Genomic DNA, 18,010 nt, shown 5'->3' with positions numbered 1-18,010 from the left:
TCAATTTATTATGAATAAATAACGGGACCGGGTTTTGTGGGGATTGGCGCTTGTGTTATTTAAATCATTTTAAATAATTAAAGGGACCAGTAAGCGTACCGGGTTGCGTGGGGATTGGTGCTTGCGTTATTTAATTTATTGTAAATAAATAACGGGGCCGGGTTTTGTGGGGATTTGCGCTTGTGTTGTTTAATTTATTTTAAATAATTAAAAGGACCAGTAAGCGCACCGGGTGGTGTGGGGATTGGCGCTTGTGTTATTTAATTTATTTTAAATAATTAAAGGGACCAGTAAGCGCACCGGATTTCGTGGGAGTTGGCGCTTGTGTTATTTAATTTATTTTAAATAAAGGAACCAGGGTCCGTACCATATAACTTTTTTTGCTTTGCAGGCCTATGTTATAACATAGGCCGATGTACTGAAAAATAGTTACATGGTACGACCCTAGTAAGTGCATTGGGTTGTGTGGGGATTGGTGCTTGTGTTATTTCTTATTCGATTGCCAGTCGCATTTGGGAGCACTGTTGAGAACCTCTGGAAAGCTCCTTCCTTCTCTGCGTATTCGCTTTTTTAACACTCTATAGATCGGTATGTGTGTGACAGTTACTTTTATGTTACTGACCGTAATTTCTGCTACGGGAATCCTCTTTACCCAACGCTGTTACCCGGTTACCCCCTGACACTAAGGCTACGTGCCTTATGGGGGGCATAACTAAAACATAAAGAGACAACACTGATGCGGACGCGAAAACGGCTGATCTGGCGTTCCATGCAAGAAGAGTATATTCTATATTATCTGCCCCTACTGTAGTTACTACACAATAGATAAATGTTATTATAGATATACCATGGTCAGGTCCTGATCACAGCCCGTGGTCAACCTCATTACACTGTGTCATAAACTTTACATTTAAGCCTGCCCAGGCCCTGGCATCGATGTAAGGTTTGCCTGACCAGGCCCTGGTCTTGGCCATTGGATTATATTCTTGTCGGGTAATAAGCGGTCTATTCTTTATATGTCTATGGTAATTTCTCTCTCTTACCGCGCTTGTGTACAAAAGCCTTAAGTTTATTTGATCATTAATTGTTTGTGAATTTCTTACCTTGATCAGTTGACATTTTTGCCAATCTTGATTCGTGACAGTGTTTGCGGAACGCATTAGAAAATATTTCATACAATAGTTATGATGAAGTTGACAGAAAATAAATTAAAATGCTTGTTAGATGTCGAAAATTCCAATAGATTGAAGGAGGACTATTTCGAGAAGATAATGATTGTTGCTGCATCTCACTTAGTTGGAAAGTGTGACGTTAGAAGTATGTTTACTCAAGATTTATTAAAATTTAAATGTTCTGATGCCATGCTCTATAATTTTTTTTATCCCTCTTTTCACCGTCATGCTCAGACAAGGTTTTTTTGTAAACAAGCATAAGTGTGTTTTTCAGCCATTAGTGCAAACCTAAGTACTTAATCACACCTATGATCACGTTGACGAATTCGAAAGAGATAGTCAATCAATCCCTGGGGGCCGTGCCATGTAACTTTATTTTCGCTTCAGAGGCCTGTGTCATAACCATAGAGGTATAAGCATAGAGGTATAAGAATAGAGGGGAAAAGCGCTATACTAGCCCATTAGCGGCAGCGACAGCATAACTAAGTGTAACGGGGCATCTGTCCTTGTTGCCAAAGCCACGTTATTGGCTACTTCTTCGTCCTGAATCCTACAGTTGATTCAATCTCATGTATGACTCGACCAATAACATAACTGCCAGACAAAGACAGATGCCTCGTTACGTAGCGAATTCTGCTGTCGCATATCACGCCCCCTTTTCTCCTCTATTTTTATACCTCTATGGGTATAAGAATAGAGGGGAAAAGCGCTATACTAGCCCATTAGCGGCAGCGACAGCATAACTAAGTGTAACGGGGCATCTGTCCTTGTTGCCAAAGCCACGTTATTGGCTACTTCTTCGTCCTGAATCCTACAGTTGATTCAATCTCATGTATGACTCGACCAATAACATAACTGCCAGACAAAGACAGATGCCTCGTTACGTAGCGAATTCTGCTGTCGCATATCACGCCCCCTTTTCTCCTCTATTCTTATACCTCTATGGTCATAACACAGCTGTGCGAAGCGGTAAAAAGTTAAAAGTGGTATTGTACGGCCCCCAAAAATCAGCAGCACAGGCGAAACGGCGAAACTTGAACCAGAGAATATAGGAACATACGTCCCTTATCGCCCTTAAGTATATTTTATCTATCCATTATCTACTTAAACGGTCACATCTTAATCACCGCGTTAAATGCTGCTATAACTTAATAACCTCGGAGATCGATGGAATCACATCTTACGCAGTTGCGACATTGCATACAAAATTGTGTCCTATAGATAACTAGATTTTTAGTGTGCATTTGCCATTTTGTGCCACCATTTAGCTGTGCTCTTCATACCCGCGTAGAATTTGGAAGTGGGCAGCCCAGCTTAAATGCATGGTCCAAATCAAGCAATTAAACCTGTCCACAGGTAGATATGTAATATGGCGTTGACTTGGCATGACTTTCGCCCAGTAATCGCGCACTTTTATCTGTATTGATATTTGATACATATAAGCATGCAAGTTTGCATATATATATACATTCATGTGTACGTTTTCGCCCTTCTATTTGTATGCTTATATATAGACGTCTCTGTATTTTTTTTTTTTTTTTTTTTTTTTTAACAAATATCTACTTGCGTAGTGTATTTATTTTTAAGCTTTATTAAGTCCTAGAAGGTTTTTGTAGCCACAGAATTATACATTATTGAAATAGATTGGGTTGATAACAGTGGGTTGGATCTTAAATTTAATTCTTAGCCTAAGTCGGGGTCATGATTTGGAATCCGGAAAAGACCATTAGAAAAAATCTGAGTGCCCCAACCGGGAATCGAACCCACAACCCCTTGAGCTGTGTTGTATCAATGACTAGCACGTTAGCCAACTGAGCCAACGACGAACTTAAACGACGTCTCTGTATTATACTGATAAGCAAATGAAGGTGGGCGATTACTGGATGAAAGTCAGGCCAAGCTGCGCCTAAGTCAGCGCCGTATTACAAACCCACGGCATTTTAATTGACCAATCAGAAATACTTTCATCGCACCGCCATGTCTATGTGCGAATTTCAAAAGTATTTAAAATATAAAGCGTATTAACATCAAGAAACTTGTGGAACGATATATTTTTGAAGTTATACGTTATACTTCCATTCGTCATGAGACATGAAACGCGAGGGAGAGGTTTTAGTTCCGGTTATTGCCGCATGATGCTTCTTTACATTGTAGAATGGCGCTAAATTTTAGCGGTTTCCTTTTGAACACGTAAAATGGTAGAGGTTTTAGTTTCAACTGTAGGCACTTCAATTACTTTTGGAGGGACTCTTCGGCGCTAGTAGCCGCGTCTTTTAACGATTAGGCGCGTTCTGCCCTACGGAATAAATCAACGATTTCATATTAGTGACCTTGAGAAAAAGTGTAACGGAAGTAGATTTTGCTTTATTCTCCCCCTTCGCTCCGCTTTCCACTTGACGTACTTTTGGCTCCCAGTACACCACACAACGTCATACACGACACCACGCCATGCAACATCATCCCACCTCACCATACCACACATTTTGAATTTTACTAATTTTTTCTTTTAACCAACTTCTGAAGAAAGAAAAAAAATCAGTTCACAAAGAGAATTAAACCCCCGTCTTCTTGCACACTGGGCAAGCCCCTCGCCCACTCTGCTATGAGCGGGCCCGATAATGGAAAACCGATTACTTCATTTCATCTTGGAGTTCGTAACTTATTTTCATTATAAATTTGTATTTATTGTTTATGCATTCGTTTGGTTTATATTTTACGATAAATAAATAAGTTATTTAATAAAATATACTTTTTTGGTACATGGTTTTTTTAAAAATTTAGAACACTCATTTATTTATCATTAGTTTGCCATTTTGAATATAAATGAATTATTGTTAATACATTTTTTTTACATATTTCAGAATTGTCATGAATAAACAGAAAATTTTCCGTACTGTATAAATACAATGATTTATTTTCATTACGTTTTCTTCTTTTACAATTTTTCCTTTGTGATTGAGAACAAAATCCAGAGAGGTGGGAGGAGTGCAAATATATGCTACAACACTGCAAATTATTTATCTCTTAAGGATGAACTTACATACAAGCTTTTACGCATATTTGACCCCTTCTTTTTTGTGTCATTAAAAAATAAAAAAAAATAAAAAAAATTATAGATTTATTTGAAAATGAAAAAGGTTTATTGAATGGTAATGTTTTATACAAACAAAACGTGGAAACTCTGTATGGATCTTGTAATTCCGAATTGAAGTGATTTTTCTATAATATTACATGTTAAATTGCAAATTTTTTAAATAAAACATGTGAAAAAGGGTACAGTTGAACGATCTGCTATTTTATAAGGGTACTTCTTATTTTCTTAAGAAATTGTTCTGAAACCATCGGAAGATTCGATGAAAGGGCACAGTCTTGTACTGGTCAGCTGCTATATTTTTCATATTGTATTGTGCCATAAAATATTGCTTATAATTTTTCTGTTGTTAGATATCAAAATATTTATTAAGACCACACCCAACTAATGTAGGTATACTCATTCCAACGATAATTGCACTACTTTCATACATGATATCGTTTCATACGAGGTATACTTATATTTATAGTTACATTATTTACCATACAATTTTATCGAAGTATAACTTCTTACTTGGGTACCCTAGCACCCACTGTCCACTGGTATTTATTTCAATATTTTTATTTCAGGTGTTTCAGTGACCAAACGTACAATTCGTGGATATTTACACAGAAAAACTGCCTAAATAGGTAAACATTGACCAGTTGACGTATGGGTGTATATATATATATATATATATATATATATATATATATATATATAAATAAAACAAAGTGGCTGCAGTTGAAACTGAAACCTATTCCACGTATTTTACCTAAAGTGATACACACACACACCCACACGCACACACGGGTTTTAGTTTAAACTTTAGCCACTTCGTTTAGTTCTTAAAGCATATACTACTGGATTGAGCGTGCAGGTGGCTGAGAGCGTGACACACGGCGACCGACTGACCGAGTGCAGGTTCTACCTCTCTCTCTAGCTGAGTTATGATTAGTCGGTCGAGTTTTCGCCTGCGAGGCCCGACCAATCATAGCTCCTCTAGAGAGAGAGAGAGAGAGAGAGAGAGAGTGATAGTAGCCGACCGGACAGTTAAGGTAGCTCCCTTGCGAAAAGCACGAAAACAAGACGTATACCATTAAATAGATTTTAATCCACCTAATCCAACGATATCTTTATTTATACCTACAGTTGGCCAAAATCACGAAAAATTGTAACTTAAAGTTTCTATAATAAACATGGGGTCTTATGGAAGAGCATTAGACAATGAGTTACGCGTGCTTTTATCCCAAAGAATTGAAATTGCACCAAAGTCACACTACAACATACTTGTAGAAAAATCGTTCTTCTTTCCAATGCTGTTGCACAAAATGAGGGTAATCCGACGTTTTCTCGAGATATTTGCGAAAAAAAGGGTAAAAATTAGTTTGACGGTTGTATACCACGTATACTTTGTAGCAATGTGGGATATATATTACAGCCTCGTCGGTTGTCTGCTGCAGTCCGTCATGTTCGCTCGAGGTTATATGACCATCAAATCCCGAATATATATATATATCCCTTGCCATAATATATATATATATATATACATATATTGACAAGGGAGATACCTTAACTGGGATACCCCGTTAGTTCGGCAGGCCCTACCAGGAGCCGTACCATATAACTCTTTCCGCTTCGCGGGCCTATGTTTTAACATAGGCCCGCAAAGCGAAGGAAAGTTATATGGTACGGACCCTGTGTCACTTATGCGGAGCAAGCGTGGCGCTGCCTTGGGCAAAGGTTTCTATCTTCTATCTAACCTTTTCTGACATTATGAAACTGCGAACAAATATTTCGCCGCGCGACGCGACCCAATGCCAATCTTTGCCGAATAGAATAAAACAAATATTTCGGAGCAGTGTATCAGTGTTGGCAAAGAGGATCTTCGCATACCGCCACCGCTATCGAAACTTTCCGTTGGAAAAGTTCCGAAGCCAATCAGAGCAGAGATACAGCAAGAGTGTAGCGAAAGACTTGTTTCTCCTGTGAATAATAACGCAAGCGTCTATCCCCACTCAACCCGGGGCAATTACTCGTCGCTTTGATTATTTATTATATATAAAAGTAATAACGCAAGCGCCTATCCTCACACAACCCGGGGCGCTTACTGGCTGCTTTAACTATTGATAAAACAAATATAATAACGCAAGAGCAAAAAACCACAACATTTAATGTGCTTACAGGTTGCTTTAATTATCAATAATAAATCAAGTAACAACGCAAGTGCCTATCCTAACACAACCCGGGGCGCTTACTGGCTGCTTTAATAATTTATGATTAATAAAATAATAAGGCAAGCGCCTATCCATACACAACCCGGGGCGCTTACTGGCTGCTTAAATTATTAATAAAACAAATATAATAACGCAAGCGCCTATCCTTCCATAACCCGTGGCGCTTACTGGTCGCTTTGATTATTTATAATAGGTTAAATAATAACGCAAGCGCAAATCCCAACACGTTCTGCGGCACTTGGATTATTCTACTTGTTACTCCTGTTGTAGCTCTGCTCTGATTGGATTCCGTTGGGAAAGTTCCGATAGTGGTGGGGATATGCGAAGATCCTCTTTGCCAACACTGCAGTGTATCCATAAAAACGTTTAAAGGTTACATCATACTACTCCACAATGCCATTCTACAATCTCGATTTCGCTGCACTGTGCAAGTGCGTAGGCAGCGCAATCATAGAAGAGGCCTTAGGCCGCGGTTACATGGCTGCGGAAGTAGCCATCGGAACGTCACTGCGTCAGAAAAAAAGGTTCCCCCACCATCGGTTTTGCAAGTGACGCTTCCGTTTCCGTTAGACAAAAAGTGCATCGGGCACATGGACGCGGAACAGTACGTTGCGTTAAAGTAGCAGCTAATAGTCATGAAGAGTTTAAGCGGGAATAGTTTAATATTGTGTATTTAATAAAAATTATTATCAGACTGTCATTTTTCGCATTTACTGACAGCTAACACTGATATAAGTACAATTACACGTGAAATCATCAAAAAAACTTGGTAATTATTATGTTAAATTAATATTTCATTGACTTCCATTGATACGTCACATCGAGTTCTGTATCCATGTGCACGATGCACTTTTTGTCTAACGGAAACGGAGCGTCAATTGCTAAACTGATAGTGGGGGAACCTTTTTATTTGACGCAGTGACGTTCCGTTGGCTATTTCTGCAGCCACGTAACCACGGCCTCATGGCACAGAACTGTACATCTATATACACTGGAAAATAGTGGGAGGTGCTGAAAATGGCGGAGCCAATCAGCACCACGTGATCCTATCCACCGCACTGTCCCTCGATTCGACTTACTGTAGCATTATCCCGATCAGAAATCTAAGGTTGCTACCGAGTACCGAACGAGTTCGGGAGGTCCTCTGTAGGCAACCGAAGGTGGGCCACTAGTGGCAGCGTGAGGGAGCAAACGGTAGGTCCAAGGTAGGCTGCCGAAAGAATCGAAGTAACCTAGCCTTATCCTGTATAGAAGTATATAAATTTTCAATGTATATCTATACGTACTTATATACATAATGTGCGGTTATGCATAGACACTTATAACATTTGTATACTATATTAAAGTGAAATACCAGCAAACATTTCATGTACAGTTATTTGAAAATGAGTGAAAAAGTTGCGAGATATCGTTTATTAAAATAACAAAGCAGCAAAAAGTATAGGGTTTTAAAAAAGCCAAACTTAAGTACCTATAAAATGACGAGTTCGGACTTTTTTTAGATGTTTTTTTACTTTCATATGGTACATACATCCTCTGGCTCGAACTATGATGGAACATTATTTTTGACTGCTATTGGAATAGTTTTCAAAAATTCTAAGGAGCGAGGAAAGAGGGTAGATATGACTAATATAAAGAGAAAGTATTAGAATGATGCTTTCATTACAAATAACATATTCGCAATCAGTATATTTACAGCTATGTCAATATATGTGATTTTTTTTATCACCTCGAAGTGCAAGAAGTTATTTCTTTTATTAAAAAATAAAAAAAATTGTATGTATTCGGCATTAAAAATTTTTTTTTTCGTTATTGACTCAAATTACATCCTACTTGCAATAGCTGTATACTCTTTTACTCTTACGTATATATCTATATATACCATCAGAAGAAGCTTCGTGTTTGGTTAGGTCTTCACTATTTCGGCAGCCAACCTCGGATCTACCGTTTGCCCCCTCACGTTGCTACCGTCAGCCCATCTTTGGTACCTACTTCGGCAACCGAATTCGGACCTCTAGTCCACCGAACTAGAATTTCTGATCTAGATAGTAGTGTCCCGAAACCCGAACAGAAATGAAAGTCGGTTGCCTCTCTGGTTCATGAGGCCCTATTTAGGCAGCCTACTGAGGGCACAAGTAGGCGCGTCAGGGGGCGTGCGTGAGGTACTCATTAGGCAGCCTACATAACCTACCTTTATCTTACTTCTCGAATAGTATATACAGATGTATCAGCTACAGTTGCAGTGTTAACTGTAGCGTAAAATTATACACAGGTACACAAGTTACAAGTGTCTTTCATTGAGTTCTATACAAATGATTAATGAGTATTCTTATACATATGAAACTGAGAAAATCAATCGACATTAAATTTGTTGTCAACTAAACAAAATTTCTCAAAGTACTGAATTAGAAAGAATAATTGTTGCTTCAAAAAATTTTATTAAAAACTATTTAAAAACCGTACTAAGATTATGAAATTTTACATTCAACAGCTTGTACACTGTCCTTTAGATGTCCGCCGTCAAATCAAGTTCATCTGTCATTTAATTGAATCAACATGTTTTTGTATAAAATAAAAGCAAACTGCAGTGTGAGCATTTGATTTGTATTAATTTATTAGTGATTATTTAATAGTTCCTCAGAATTAACTCACGAATCACATGTTCATATTGTAAACTTGATATCAATTATATTTCAATCGCCTCGTTCTCGAGATTATAAGTATGACATAAGTATGCAGTTAAGGCCACAAGTGAAGAGTATTAAACAAACTCGAGCGCCGCTCTCCTACCACCTGCACTCTCCGCCGTGCGACAATTTCATTCCTTTTTTTTGGGCGAAAGAGGTAACAGGTTTAGAGGTTAGTAATTTTAAGTAATATGGGCAAAAGAAAGTACACGAAAGATATGGGGAAAGCTTTGAGGAAGAGGATGAAGGAGGCTCAAACAGAGTTAGCAGAGGCACTGGATGCTCAGGAGGGGCTTTCTTCAACCTCTTTAAGGTAGTAGTCGATCAAAAACACTTTTTTTACGATTTTTCTAAAATTTTGTGTGTACCTTAAGATTGCTATTATTTATCATGAGCCAACATTTGAAGAGGCTTAGCGGTATATTTTTGAAGATATTAAAGTTTTAATGTTGAACTTTTAACACAGGAGGTATAGGAAAGCGCCGGATTGGAGGTCGATTTGTGAACGAAATTGCTTATATCTCTAAAACGCTTCTTACAATGTTTCGTAAAAAATAGTATGATATAATTAATATTATAAAGCAACTGTGATTCCAATTTAAAAGGGCTCAGCGATATAGTTTTGTTTTTCGAGCTTTGCAAAGTTGATAAATTCATTGAAATTTCAGTAGAACGAGGAGCGTTTATAAATCCGGCAACACTGCTTTCGTCGATCTCTACATGTATTCATGAATCTGTATGTATATTCCTTCCAGTGCATTGTACGCAAGCTACCGCTGATAGTATAGATGAAAATTAACAATATTTTATTTTGAATCAATAAACTTCATTTAAATTATAATTATTTAACAAACATAGACAAAAATTTAAAAAATAAATTATTTATGCGTATGCAAGTAGTAAAATTCAGAATTTTACAACGAACATTTATAAAATATTGTTGTGTTATAAATATTGACTTAATCATTGACTATTTGAAGGACTTGTACATGATTTCAAGTAATCAATAACTTTTTGTAATAACTTCTTGTCTTTAGTAATAAATGGCTTATTATTTTCATCTAATTTACAAAAAAAGGTCTCAATATCATATTCTCCTCCAGAACAATAAATATTTTGTAAATAGGTAAACGTAATTTTTCGTTTTGCAATCTTTTTTAACATTCCAGAGGAAATAATTTTCTTTAATTCGTTTAATTTTGGTAAAGTATCATCCATATCTTGCGATTCGTAAATGTCGTTCAAAGTTTGTTTGAAACTTTTTATAGATACAAGTAACATTTCTTCTTTTGCAATCTTAATAACTAATTCTTTTAGAGTCCTTATGTCGAATTCAGCATCGTGCTAGTTATTCTCGATATTTTCTGGTAAAAAATCTCTGGATAAACTTTGCAACTGAAACGCACCCGGTCCCTTACGCTCAGGTAAACATTTTTAAAAAAAAGTTAGTGTATCAGAGAAACCACTGATTAAAGAGAACTCATTTATCAAATTGTTATTCAAGATTGCTCTAACTAATTTACTGCGATCGAATTGAGCGTTATGAGCAACTAGTACACATGATTTTCCTACAGCAACTAAATATTGATGAAAGGCATGTAGCGCTTCAGAAATATTCAAGGTAACTAATTTTTTATTATTGATGTACAATTCTCCGTCCACCGATGTCAAGCCTGTCACTTTAGTTGCATTAGGGTTGATTGCTTGAGTCGGAGTAACGTAACAATTAAAAATAGTCTGTTCATGTAAAGCTGCTATTTGTAAAATATCGGCACATTTTTCGAAACCTGACGTTTCAACATCGAAGTATACAATCGCGTTATTGGACAATAGTGCAGTGGTATTAACGTTAAAAGGAAAATTACTTTTGTCTGGCAGTTTTGTTTCTGTACTCATTCCGCAGTTTGGTTTATATCGCACACCCTCAGATTTTTCTTTTTGTTTTCAGAGTAACTCTCGTTTTTTAGACAAGGTTTTTCGGCGTAATTTTTGAAAATGAGATCGTGCAAGAACAAATCTTTTGAATCTTAGAGAGTCCATTTTCAAAGCGGGCTTGGAGGTGTGTGTGCCAGGTGACAAGGTCATATTTTCTTTAATTTCAAGTAATGAAGCCTCACCATCATTTTTTATGCAGACGGCACTGGCAACTCGATAATCGCACGACGCACTTGTACTTAGACACACATTTTTCGGTGCTTTGTGCACGATCATATTATTCACGCTCTCATTTGCTTGGCTGGAAGCTGCCACAGAAAATTTGTGTGCATTTACAGCATGTTTATAAAATACATCGCGCAGCGGTTGCAATAACGCTTTATTCAAAAAAATAACAGTTTGTTTTCCTATTTTTGATGCACGGCAACACCAACTTCCGCACTTCTCATGTTCATTAAAAAAGTGAAAAGGTAAAGCCCTTAAAATTTTTGCAAGATCATCAGCCTGTCCCGTATTTTAAGATATAGCGTAAGTAAAGCACTTTTTAATGTGACCTATAACACCTTGTCTACTAACTTCTCTGAACGTTTTTGCCAATTTGTATAAATCGTTGACAAAGTGCTTCACTAAATGATTTTTGTCGGCTAACTTAAAAATTTCCAGGTGACTTTCTTTACGTATTGCAGCAATCGTCGAGCTATCTTCGTCTCCAATAACGACCCTCACTTGAAGATTACTCTCTTTTAAAATCGGTGAATTGTTGACAAGAGCAGCACCAGCGTCCGCCTCCATACCATAGGATGGATTGTGAATTCTGTTACTGTAAGATTGAAGGGTTTGATTGTGTGGATAGATGGCTTGGACTATGTCTGTGGGCCTACAAAAATATATAAATAGATTGTAAAGACAAGAAACTTATCTAAAATTGTGTTTTTTTTTATTTGAAAAACACAACTGTGTAACCCATTAAATTCAGATATTTACTTGATGTATGATTTGATTATTCATGTAATAATAAAGGCTGACTCAGCATGTGTATAAAATAAATTTAAAAAATAGAACTATATAAAAAAATCAATTTTTGTTAATTTATCGAGTTATTAAAAGTAGGTGCTGAGCAAAATTAAAACAAAACTATTCTGACAGCAATACATAATATAATAAATGATTACGTGGATGAAAAATATAGTAATTAGTTCGTTTTCATCACAATATAAAAATAATTCTTATAATGATTCGCACAACTTTTCAACCTTTTTTATGACTAACTCTCTTTCTTCTTCAGCGGCCCGTTTACAGCTCTCCTTGGCAGCTTCTTCTATACATTTTCCAACAATACATTCATATCGCTTGTACGTATCTTTACTTACAGATGGAATATTTAAGCAAGCAAAAATTTTGTTGAGCGGATTGCAGCCGACACCAGAATGTACAGCACCTACAGCATAAAAAGATTTATAAGATTAATTCGAGAATAAATCGTGATTATCTGTTCGTACAATCAATCTTGTCTTTTACCAAGCACTGCTGCAAGATTTGTTTGTGAGTAATCATGCCCACCAATTTTGCTCACTTTTCCGGTCAGAACAGCATGCTTGTTGAGACACTTGAGGCACAGTATGGTAAAAATCGAGTGTAGACCTTGACGTGTTTCCTCCAGAATGTTTTCCAAACTTAAAGTTGTATGACACAGTGGGCATTTCAAGTTTCAAGTTTTGTGCGAGAACTTGTACGTCGACGATACGTTTGCCCACGCACACTGCATTGCCTTTAATTTCATCTTGATTTCCAGTTTGTTTCACAGTTTGTTTTTTTACTCGGTTCATCGCAGCAACAGCTGTTTCTCTTTTAATTTTAGTTTTCGCTATTATAAAACGCCCGTTACTCAAACGTAATTGTCCTAGATTCTTTTCCTTTCGCGATGTATCCATTATACTCGAAAATACATTAGGTTATGATACAGTGTGGCGAATATAAACACAACTGATAGAATTCGTCTGCAACGCTCCTACAACGCTGTCATTTTTCGAGATAGTTGTCGAAGCGATATATATAGTATACGCATACGCTATAGCGCATTATGGCACGCACTGTAGAGTGCTCGACTACTACCTTAAGGTGGCTCCAGTGGCCTCAAAGTTAAAATTATAAATTACCCAACCGAGGTTAATAAAATTGAATTATATTCTTTGAATTCCCATCTTTCTATTCGTATAAAAAAAAATTAAGGTTGACGATGAAAATTGTAAGAAATCATGCTTACAAAATCGTAGTTTTAAGACGGGTTAGATATGAAATGCAAGCTTACGCGATATACAACCTACTGCTGCACTTATATAAATAACCCGTAAGGTGTAAAAAATATACTATCTTGTATATATTATTACGCAGTTTTCGATGACATGAGAAAAGTGTCTTGTTATCGACAAAATCTTTAAATAATCGGATACTAAGTATACAGTTGCGAGTGCAAGTCAGCTCTCAGCTGTCTGCATTCTGCAGAGTACATATATATAGGTATAACTACTCTTGAACTTAGGAGCGTACCGTAACAGTTCATCAATTAGGGCACCATAAAACTTTTTTGTTTTTTGATATTAACTCACTAAAGTAAAAGATAAAATGTAGAATATGGCTTACAACAGTCTCTACGATAATTTTATACCATATTTTAAAGAAAATAATGATTAATTTTTAGTCTCCCCATTTTGATACGGCACTAGGCGCTGGAGCCACCTTAAGCACCGATGACGAGGACGGAGGTGACGGTCGAGAGGAGCCCGGGGTTGAGGACCCTACGACTGAAGGTATGTTGTGTTTTTCGCAGAAAGTACAGTTTGTCCGAAGTAAACGTTCGCAAACGCCCTACCGTGTATTCTAGTAGCGCTCTCCGACAACTTAAACATGACGCAAGATATCGTAAGACATAATTAAGTTGTCGGTAAGTTGTCGGAGAGCGTTACTGGAACACACCCCTAGACATGGGTGGCCAGTTTCACGAGGCTGGTATGTTTTCACATATGTTTTTGGAATTCCTCGTACCGGGCCACGCATATAAAATATCTTAGCATCGGCTCTCGCGCGATGCTGCATTTATAGACATAAGCGGGTTAATGCACATGTCTCTATACATACTTGCATGTTATACACACACTGTACTTGTGTGCGTATATGACTGTGCATGGTCCACGTGCTCGCCAGCGAACAGCGCGGCGTTATAAAAATTGTTTGTTTTTCCGTTAGGAAAAATGGCGGGCGATAAATTGCCGGAAGAGCCAGAATTAGGCCCAGAAATGGAAGTGGCCTTGGGAGAAGACCCATCCCGCAAAAATACAATGGATATATCTCTGCACACATCCTTGAAGTTGCGCTGGTCTTGGTGGCTGGATAATGGACTTAACAAGGAAGAGAGAGGTTTTGCTAGAACAGTACGGAATTCTGGAAGGTTTCGAAGCGCCGAAACTTAACCCCGAAATTTCACACATGATGCCGAAGCCGTCAAAAACACGAGACGCACACATGCAAAAGAGGCAAGATGAGCTGGGTGCTATCTTAGCCGCCATAGGCTGGTCAATTTCGAATTTGTTGTCCTGCGAGGACTCGGAGTTAAAAATAGACTTAGTGAAAAGTCTAAATGAGGCAGCCAAACGCAGTGCGTCTCAAAAATTTTCGATTACACTGGGAAGAAATATTGGCGGACAAGTTCGTGATATAGAGTATAGAGGGCTGCAAGCGTTATTTTATTAATAGTATGCACCAAGATCATGAGCCTGGTTGCGACAACCTATCGGCAATAGAAAGGGACAGAGTAAAAGTTGAATTAGTTCAGTTAATTGAGAAAGGAGCAGTAGAGGGAGTGTTCTCAAGTACGGGGCAGTTTTTTTCTTCATATTTCCTTGAACCGAAAAAAGACGGGTCTTTTCGGTTTGTATTAAATCTTAAAGGTCTCAATAAATGTATTAATCCCCCGCATTTCAAACTTGAGGACATTAGATCAGCGCAGAAATTATTAAAAAAGGGTTGTTTCATGGCTAAAATAGATATAACAGACGTGTACTACTTGATCCCTATCCACAAAACTTTTAGGAAATATTTAAGTTTCAAGTTCAAAGGGCGTATTTATGAGTACAATTGTTTGCCATTCGGGCTTAATGTTTGCCCATACATATTTACCAAAGTCATCAAGACCATAATACACAATTTAAGGGCGCTAGGGTTTAGCTCGGTGGTTTACCTAGACGATTTTCTTTGTGGAGTAGTTATGAGAACTGCGTGTCGAATGTTGAGAAAACAGTTCAGTTACTGTCATGGTTGGAATTCTTAGTGAATGAAAAGAAAAGCCATTTAGTACCCAGGACTTGTATATATTTGGGATTCGTACTAGATTCAGAGCGCATATGCATTAGATTACCGGAGGAAAAGGTGAAAGGCCTTTTAAAAAGCATTGAGATCCTTTCACGAAAATCAGTCTGTAAGATTAGGGTGTTCGCCCAATTGCTGGGGAGACTGGTCGCGACACTGCCAGCGGTCCCATATGAATTATCGTACACTAGGCTTCTAGAAAGACACAAGCTGTTGGCATTGTTAGACAGCGACTTAAATTACAACAGCGATTTAAACATATCAAAGTCGGTCTCGTCGGAGTCACGGTGGTGGAGAGAGAGTTTGCCTGAGGCAAATAAGAGTGTTGTTGCGGTAAAATATAATGTCACCATCTACACGGATGCCTCCAATACCGGTTGGGGCGCTACGAACGGTGCGCGAAAAATATACGGATTTTGGAATGATTCTCAAAAAGAGTTGCATTTAAACTATAAGGAGTTGTTGGTCGTCAAATTTGAGCTTCAAGATCTCGTGGGGGAAGTTAAGAATACGACGATTCTTTTACTCGTAGATAACACTACGGCGGTGGCATACGTCAATAAGATGAGAGGCATGTCTTACCCGAAATATAACGCGTTAGCACGCGAGATCTGAAATTGGGCGGAATTGAAGAATAATTGGATTTTCGCATCATATATTCCGTCATCGGAGAATATCGTAGCAGACAGGCTGTCGCGTACAGTGAACATAAATACTGAGTGGTCCTTCAATCGAGAAGTGTTTAATGAGATTGTCGTTAGTCTGGGAAAATCACACGTTGATTTATTTGCCAGAAATATGAATGCTACGTGCGCCAGGTTTTGCTCGTGGAAGCCATGTTCCGGAGCCTTTGGGATCGATGCATTTACACTAAATTGGGAAAAATTGAAATTTTATGCATTCCCTCCATTTTGTTTGATTTTAAATGTAGGGGAAGGTGGGGCGGAATGGGTGGTCGGGTAATATGGGTAATGCTTATAAAGTAAAGAAATTTACTCAACAAGTAGTCCAAAAACTTTTTTTTTACACTTATAAAGAAATATAATTAAATAATACAAGAAAAAGTAGGGTAATCGTAAAAAAAAAGTATTTATTAAATTAAATTATGGGTATGAAAAAAAAAATTTTTATACCAACTTTATTTGTTTTGAAAAGTATTACAAATTAAGCTTCTGTGGCTCTTAATGCGTGTTATGGATAACTTAACTATTTACAGTTAATATCGTGCTTTTAAAAATGTAATTTTATTCCTTTACAATTAAAAATCACCGAATTAAAAAAAAGTCACGAAAGGGGCGGAATGGGTGAAACGGATGAGGTGGATTGAGGAAGCTCGAAGCTTCAGTCATCAGACGGCTACGACGGATTAGTGAATTGTAGGGTGTAGGTATGAAAAACGTTGTAGTTTTCAGTTTTTGTTTAGTTATAAGTTAAACCTAAATGGTTCGAAATTACACATGTAAATCTGACAAAAAAATTTGAGGTTATGCAGATTGCAATCAAACAACAAGTTACTCTGATTTTCATATATTTATTAAATTACAGGTGCAAAGTTTCGATCTGTATTCACTACTGAGCAAGAAAAATATCTTTGCGATGAAATTTAAAAAAATAATTCTTGTATTCAACAAATGCAGTTGCAATCTGGGATAGGTCCAAAAGTTCAATACTCCTGTGTTCCTAAATCAAAAAAATGATGCCAAAAAATTGTAGCGCACACGTAAATATTTTTTATTTCTCCTATTTTAAGAAATTTTCGTTAACCAAAAATAAATAGTATTATCACATAATAAAAATCGTTAACTATTAAGTAATAAATAAAATAAGTTTCGTTTTGAGTACATATAAGTAACTGTTTAATAAAACTTGTGATAAGAAAAGTAAACTTGATGCTGTGATCGAACATAAATGTGTCATAATTTAAAATGTAATTGTGCTGTAACACTGTTTTTGTTGGCATGTACGACTTTTCAATAGGCAGTATATATAGTGTGTAAGACAGCGCCACAGGCAAGGTGATACTTGCGGGCCCTATAGTCAGTACAGTGTAAGCTACCGTGCCTTCTACATCTCTCGTAAGCTCTCTTTATTGTCTTTGTTCGTTTTGTCAGTAGTAAGTTTGTAAAGTCTGTAAACTGTATCAAGTCAGTTGTGTTTTACGTCGGTCGGCAGTCTAATTAAATAAACTTTTTGTCTTACTTGAAAATACTCGTTTTTATTTCGCGCACCCCCTTTACTCACACCTCTTCAGGTTACGGGCCCCAGACTCGCATCACCGCGCGTGATCTCTTCTTTATTTTTTTTGTGTGGGTGAGTGTGACAAAAGGGAGGATGGCGGAAAGGGCTAAGACAGCAAAGGATGGACAAGAGAGTCCGATCGAGGAAGCGGCCGAGAACGTGACCCCTGGTGACCAGGCTGAGTCCGTTGTCGACCAGGCGTTGTCGACGCCGGTCGAGGACAGGGGAGCAACTTTAAACGCCGGAACCGAGATCAGCGGTAGGTCAACACTTTGTTTTTTCAAGTGATGCCTAGGTTGGACGCTACGA

The 18,010-nt window shown here is 37.5% G+C and overlaps 2 protein-coding genes across 2 annotated transcripts in view; one reads left to right on the top strand and one right to left on the bottom strand.

The window, feature by feature from the left end:
• Positions 1 to 1,135: 1,135 nt before the first annotated feature.
• Positions 1,136 to 18,010, top strand: part of LOC106638837 (COMM domain-containing protein 3) — a 39,795-nt gene continuing 22,920 nt past the window's right edge. Inside the window, exon 1 of the mRNA XM_023391901.2 lies at positions 1,136 to 1,317. Coding sequence (XP_023247669.2) covers positions 1,185 to 1,317 — 133 coding nt within the window. The 5' untranslated portion in view covers positions 1,136 to 1,184. The remainder of the gene's footprint in view (positions 1,318 to 18,010) is intronic.
• On the bottom strand, positions 12,073 to 13,032 carry LOC106640191 (uncharacterized). Its single transcript, XM_089597920.1, has 3 exons — positions 12,860 to 13,032; positions 12,620 to 12,774; positions 12,073 to 12,539 (listed from the first exon to the last, which is right to left on the bottom strand). Exons 1-3 carry the CDS (start codon positions 13,030 to 13,032, stop codon positions 12,328 to 12,330), a joined length of 540 nt encoding a protein of 179 aa, XP_089454046.1. The 3' UTR covers positions 12,073 to 12,327.

Source organism: Copidosoma floridanum, unplaced genomic scaffold, assembly GCF_036245765.1.
Source record: "Copidosoma floridanum isolate Cflo_tuat_1 unplaced genomic scaffold, Cflo_Japanese_pri ptg000040l, whole genome shotgun sequence".
NCBI classification, from domain to species: domain Eukaryota; kingdom Metazoa; phylum Arthropoda; class Insecta; order Hymenoptera; family Encyrtidae; genus Copidosoma; species Copidosoma floridanum.
The sequence above is the reverse complement of the archived record's forward strand: the minus strand, read 5'-3'. Positions and strand labels throughout refer to the sequence as shown.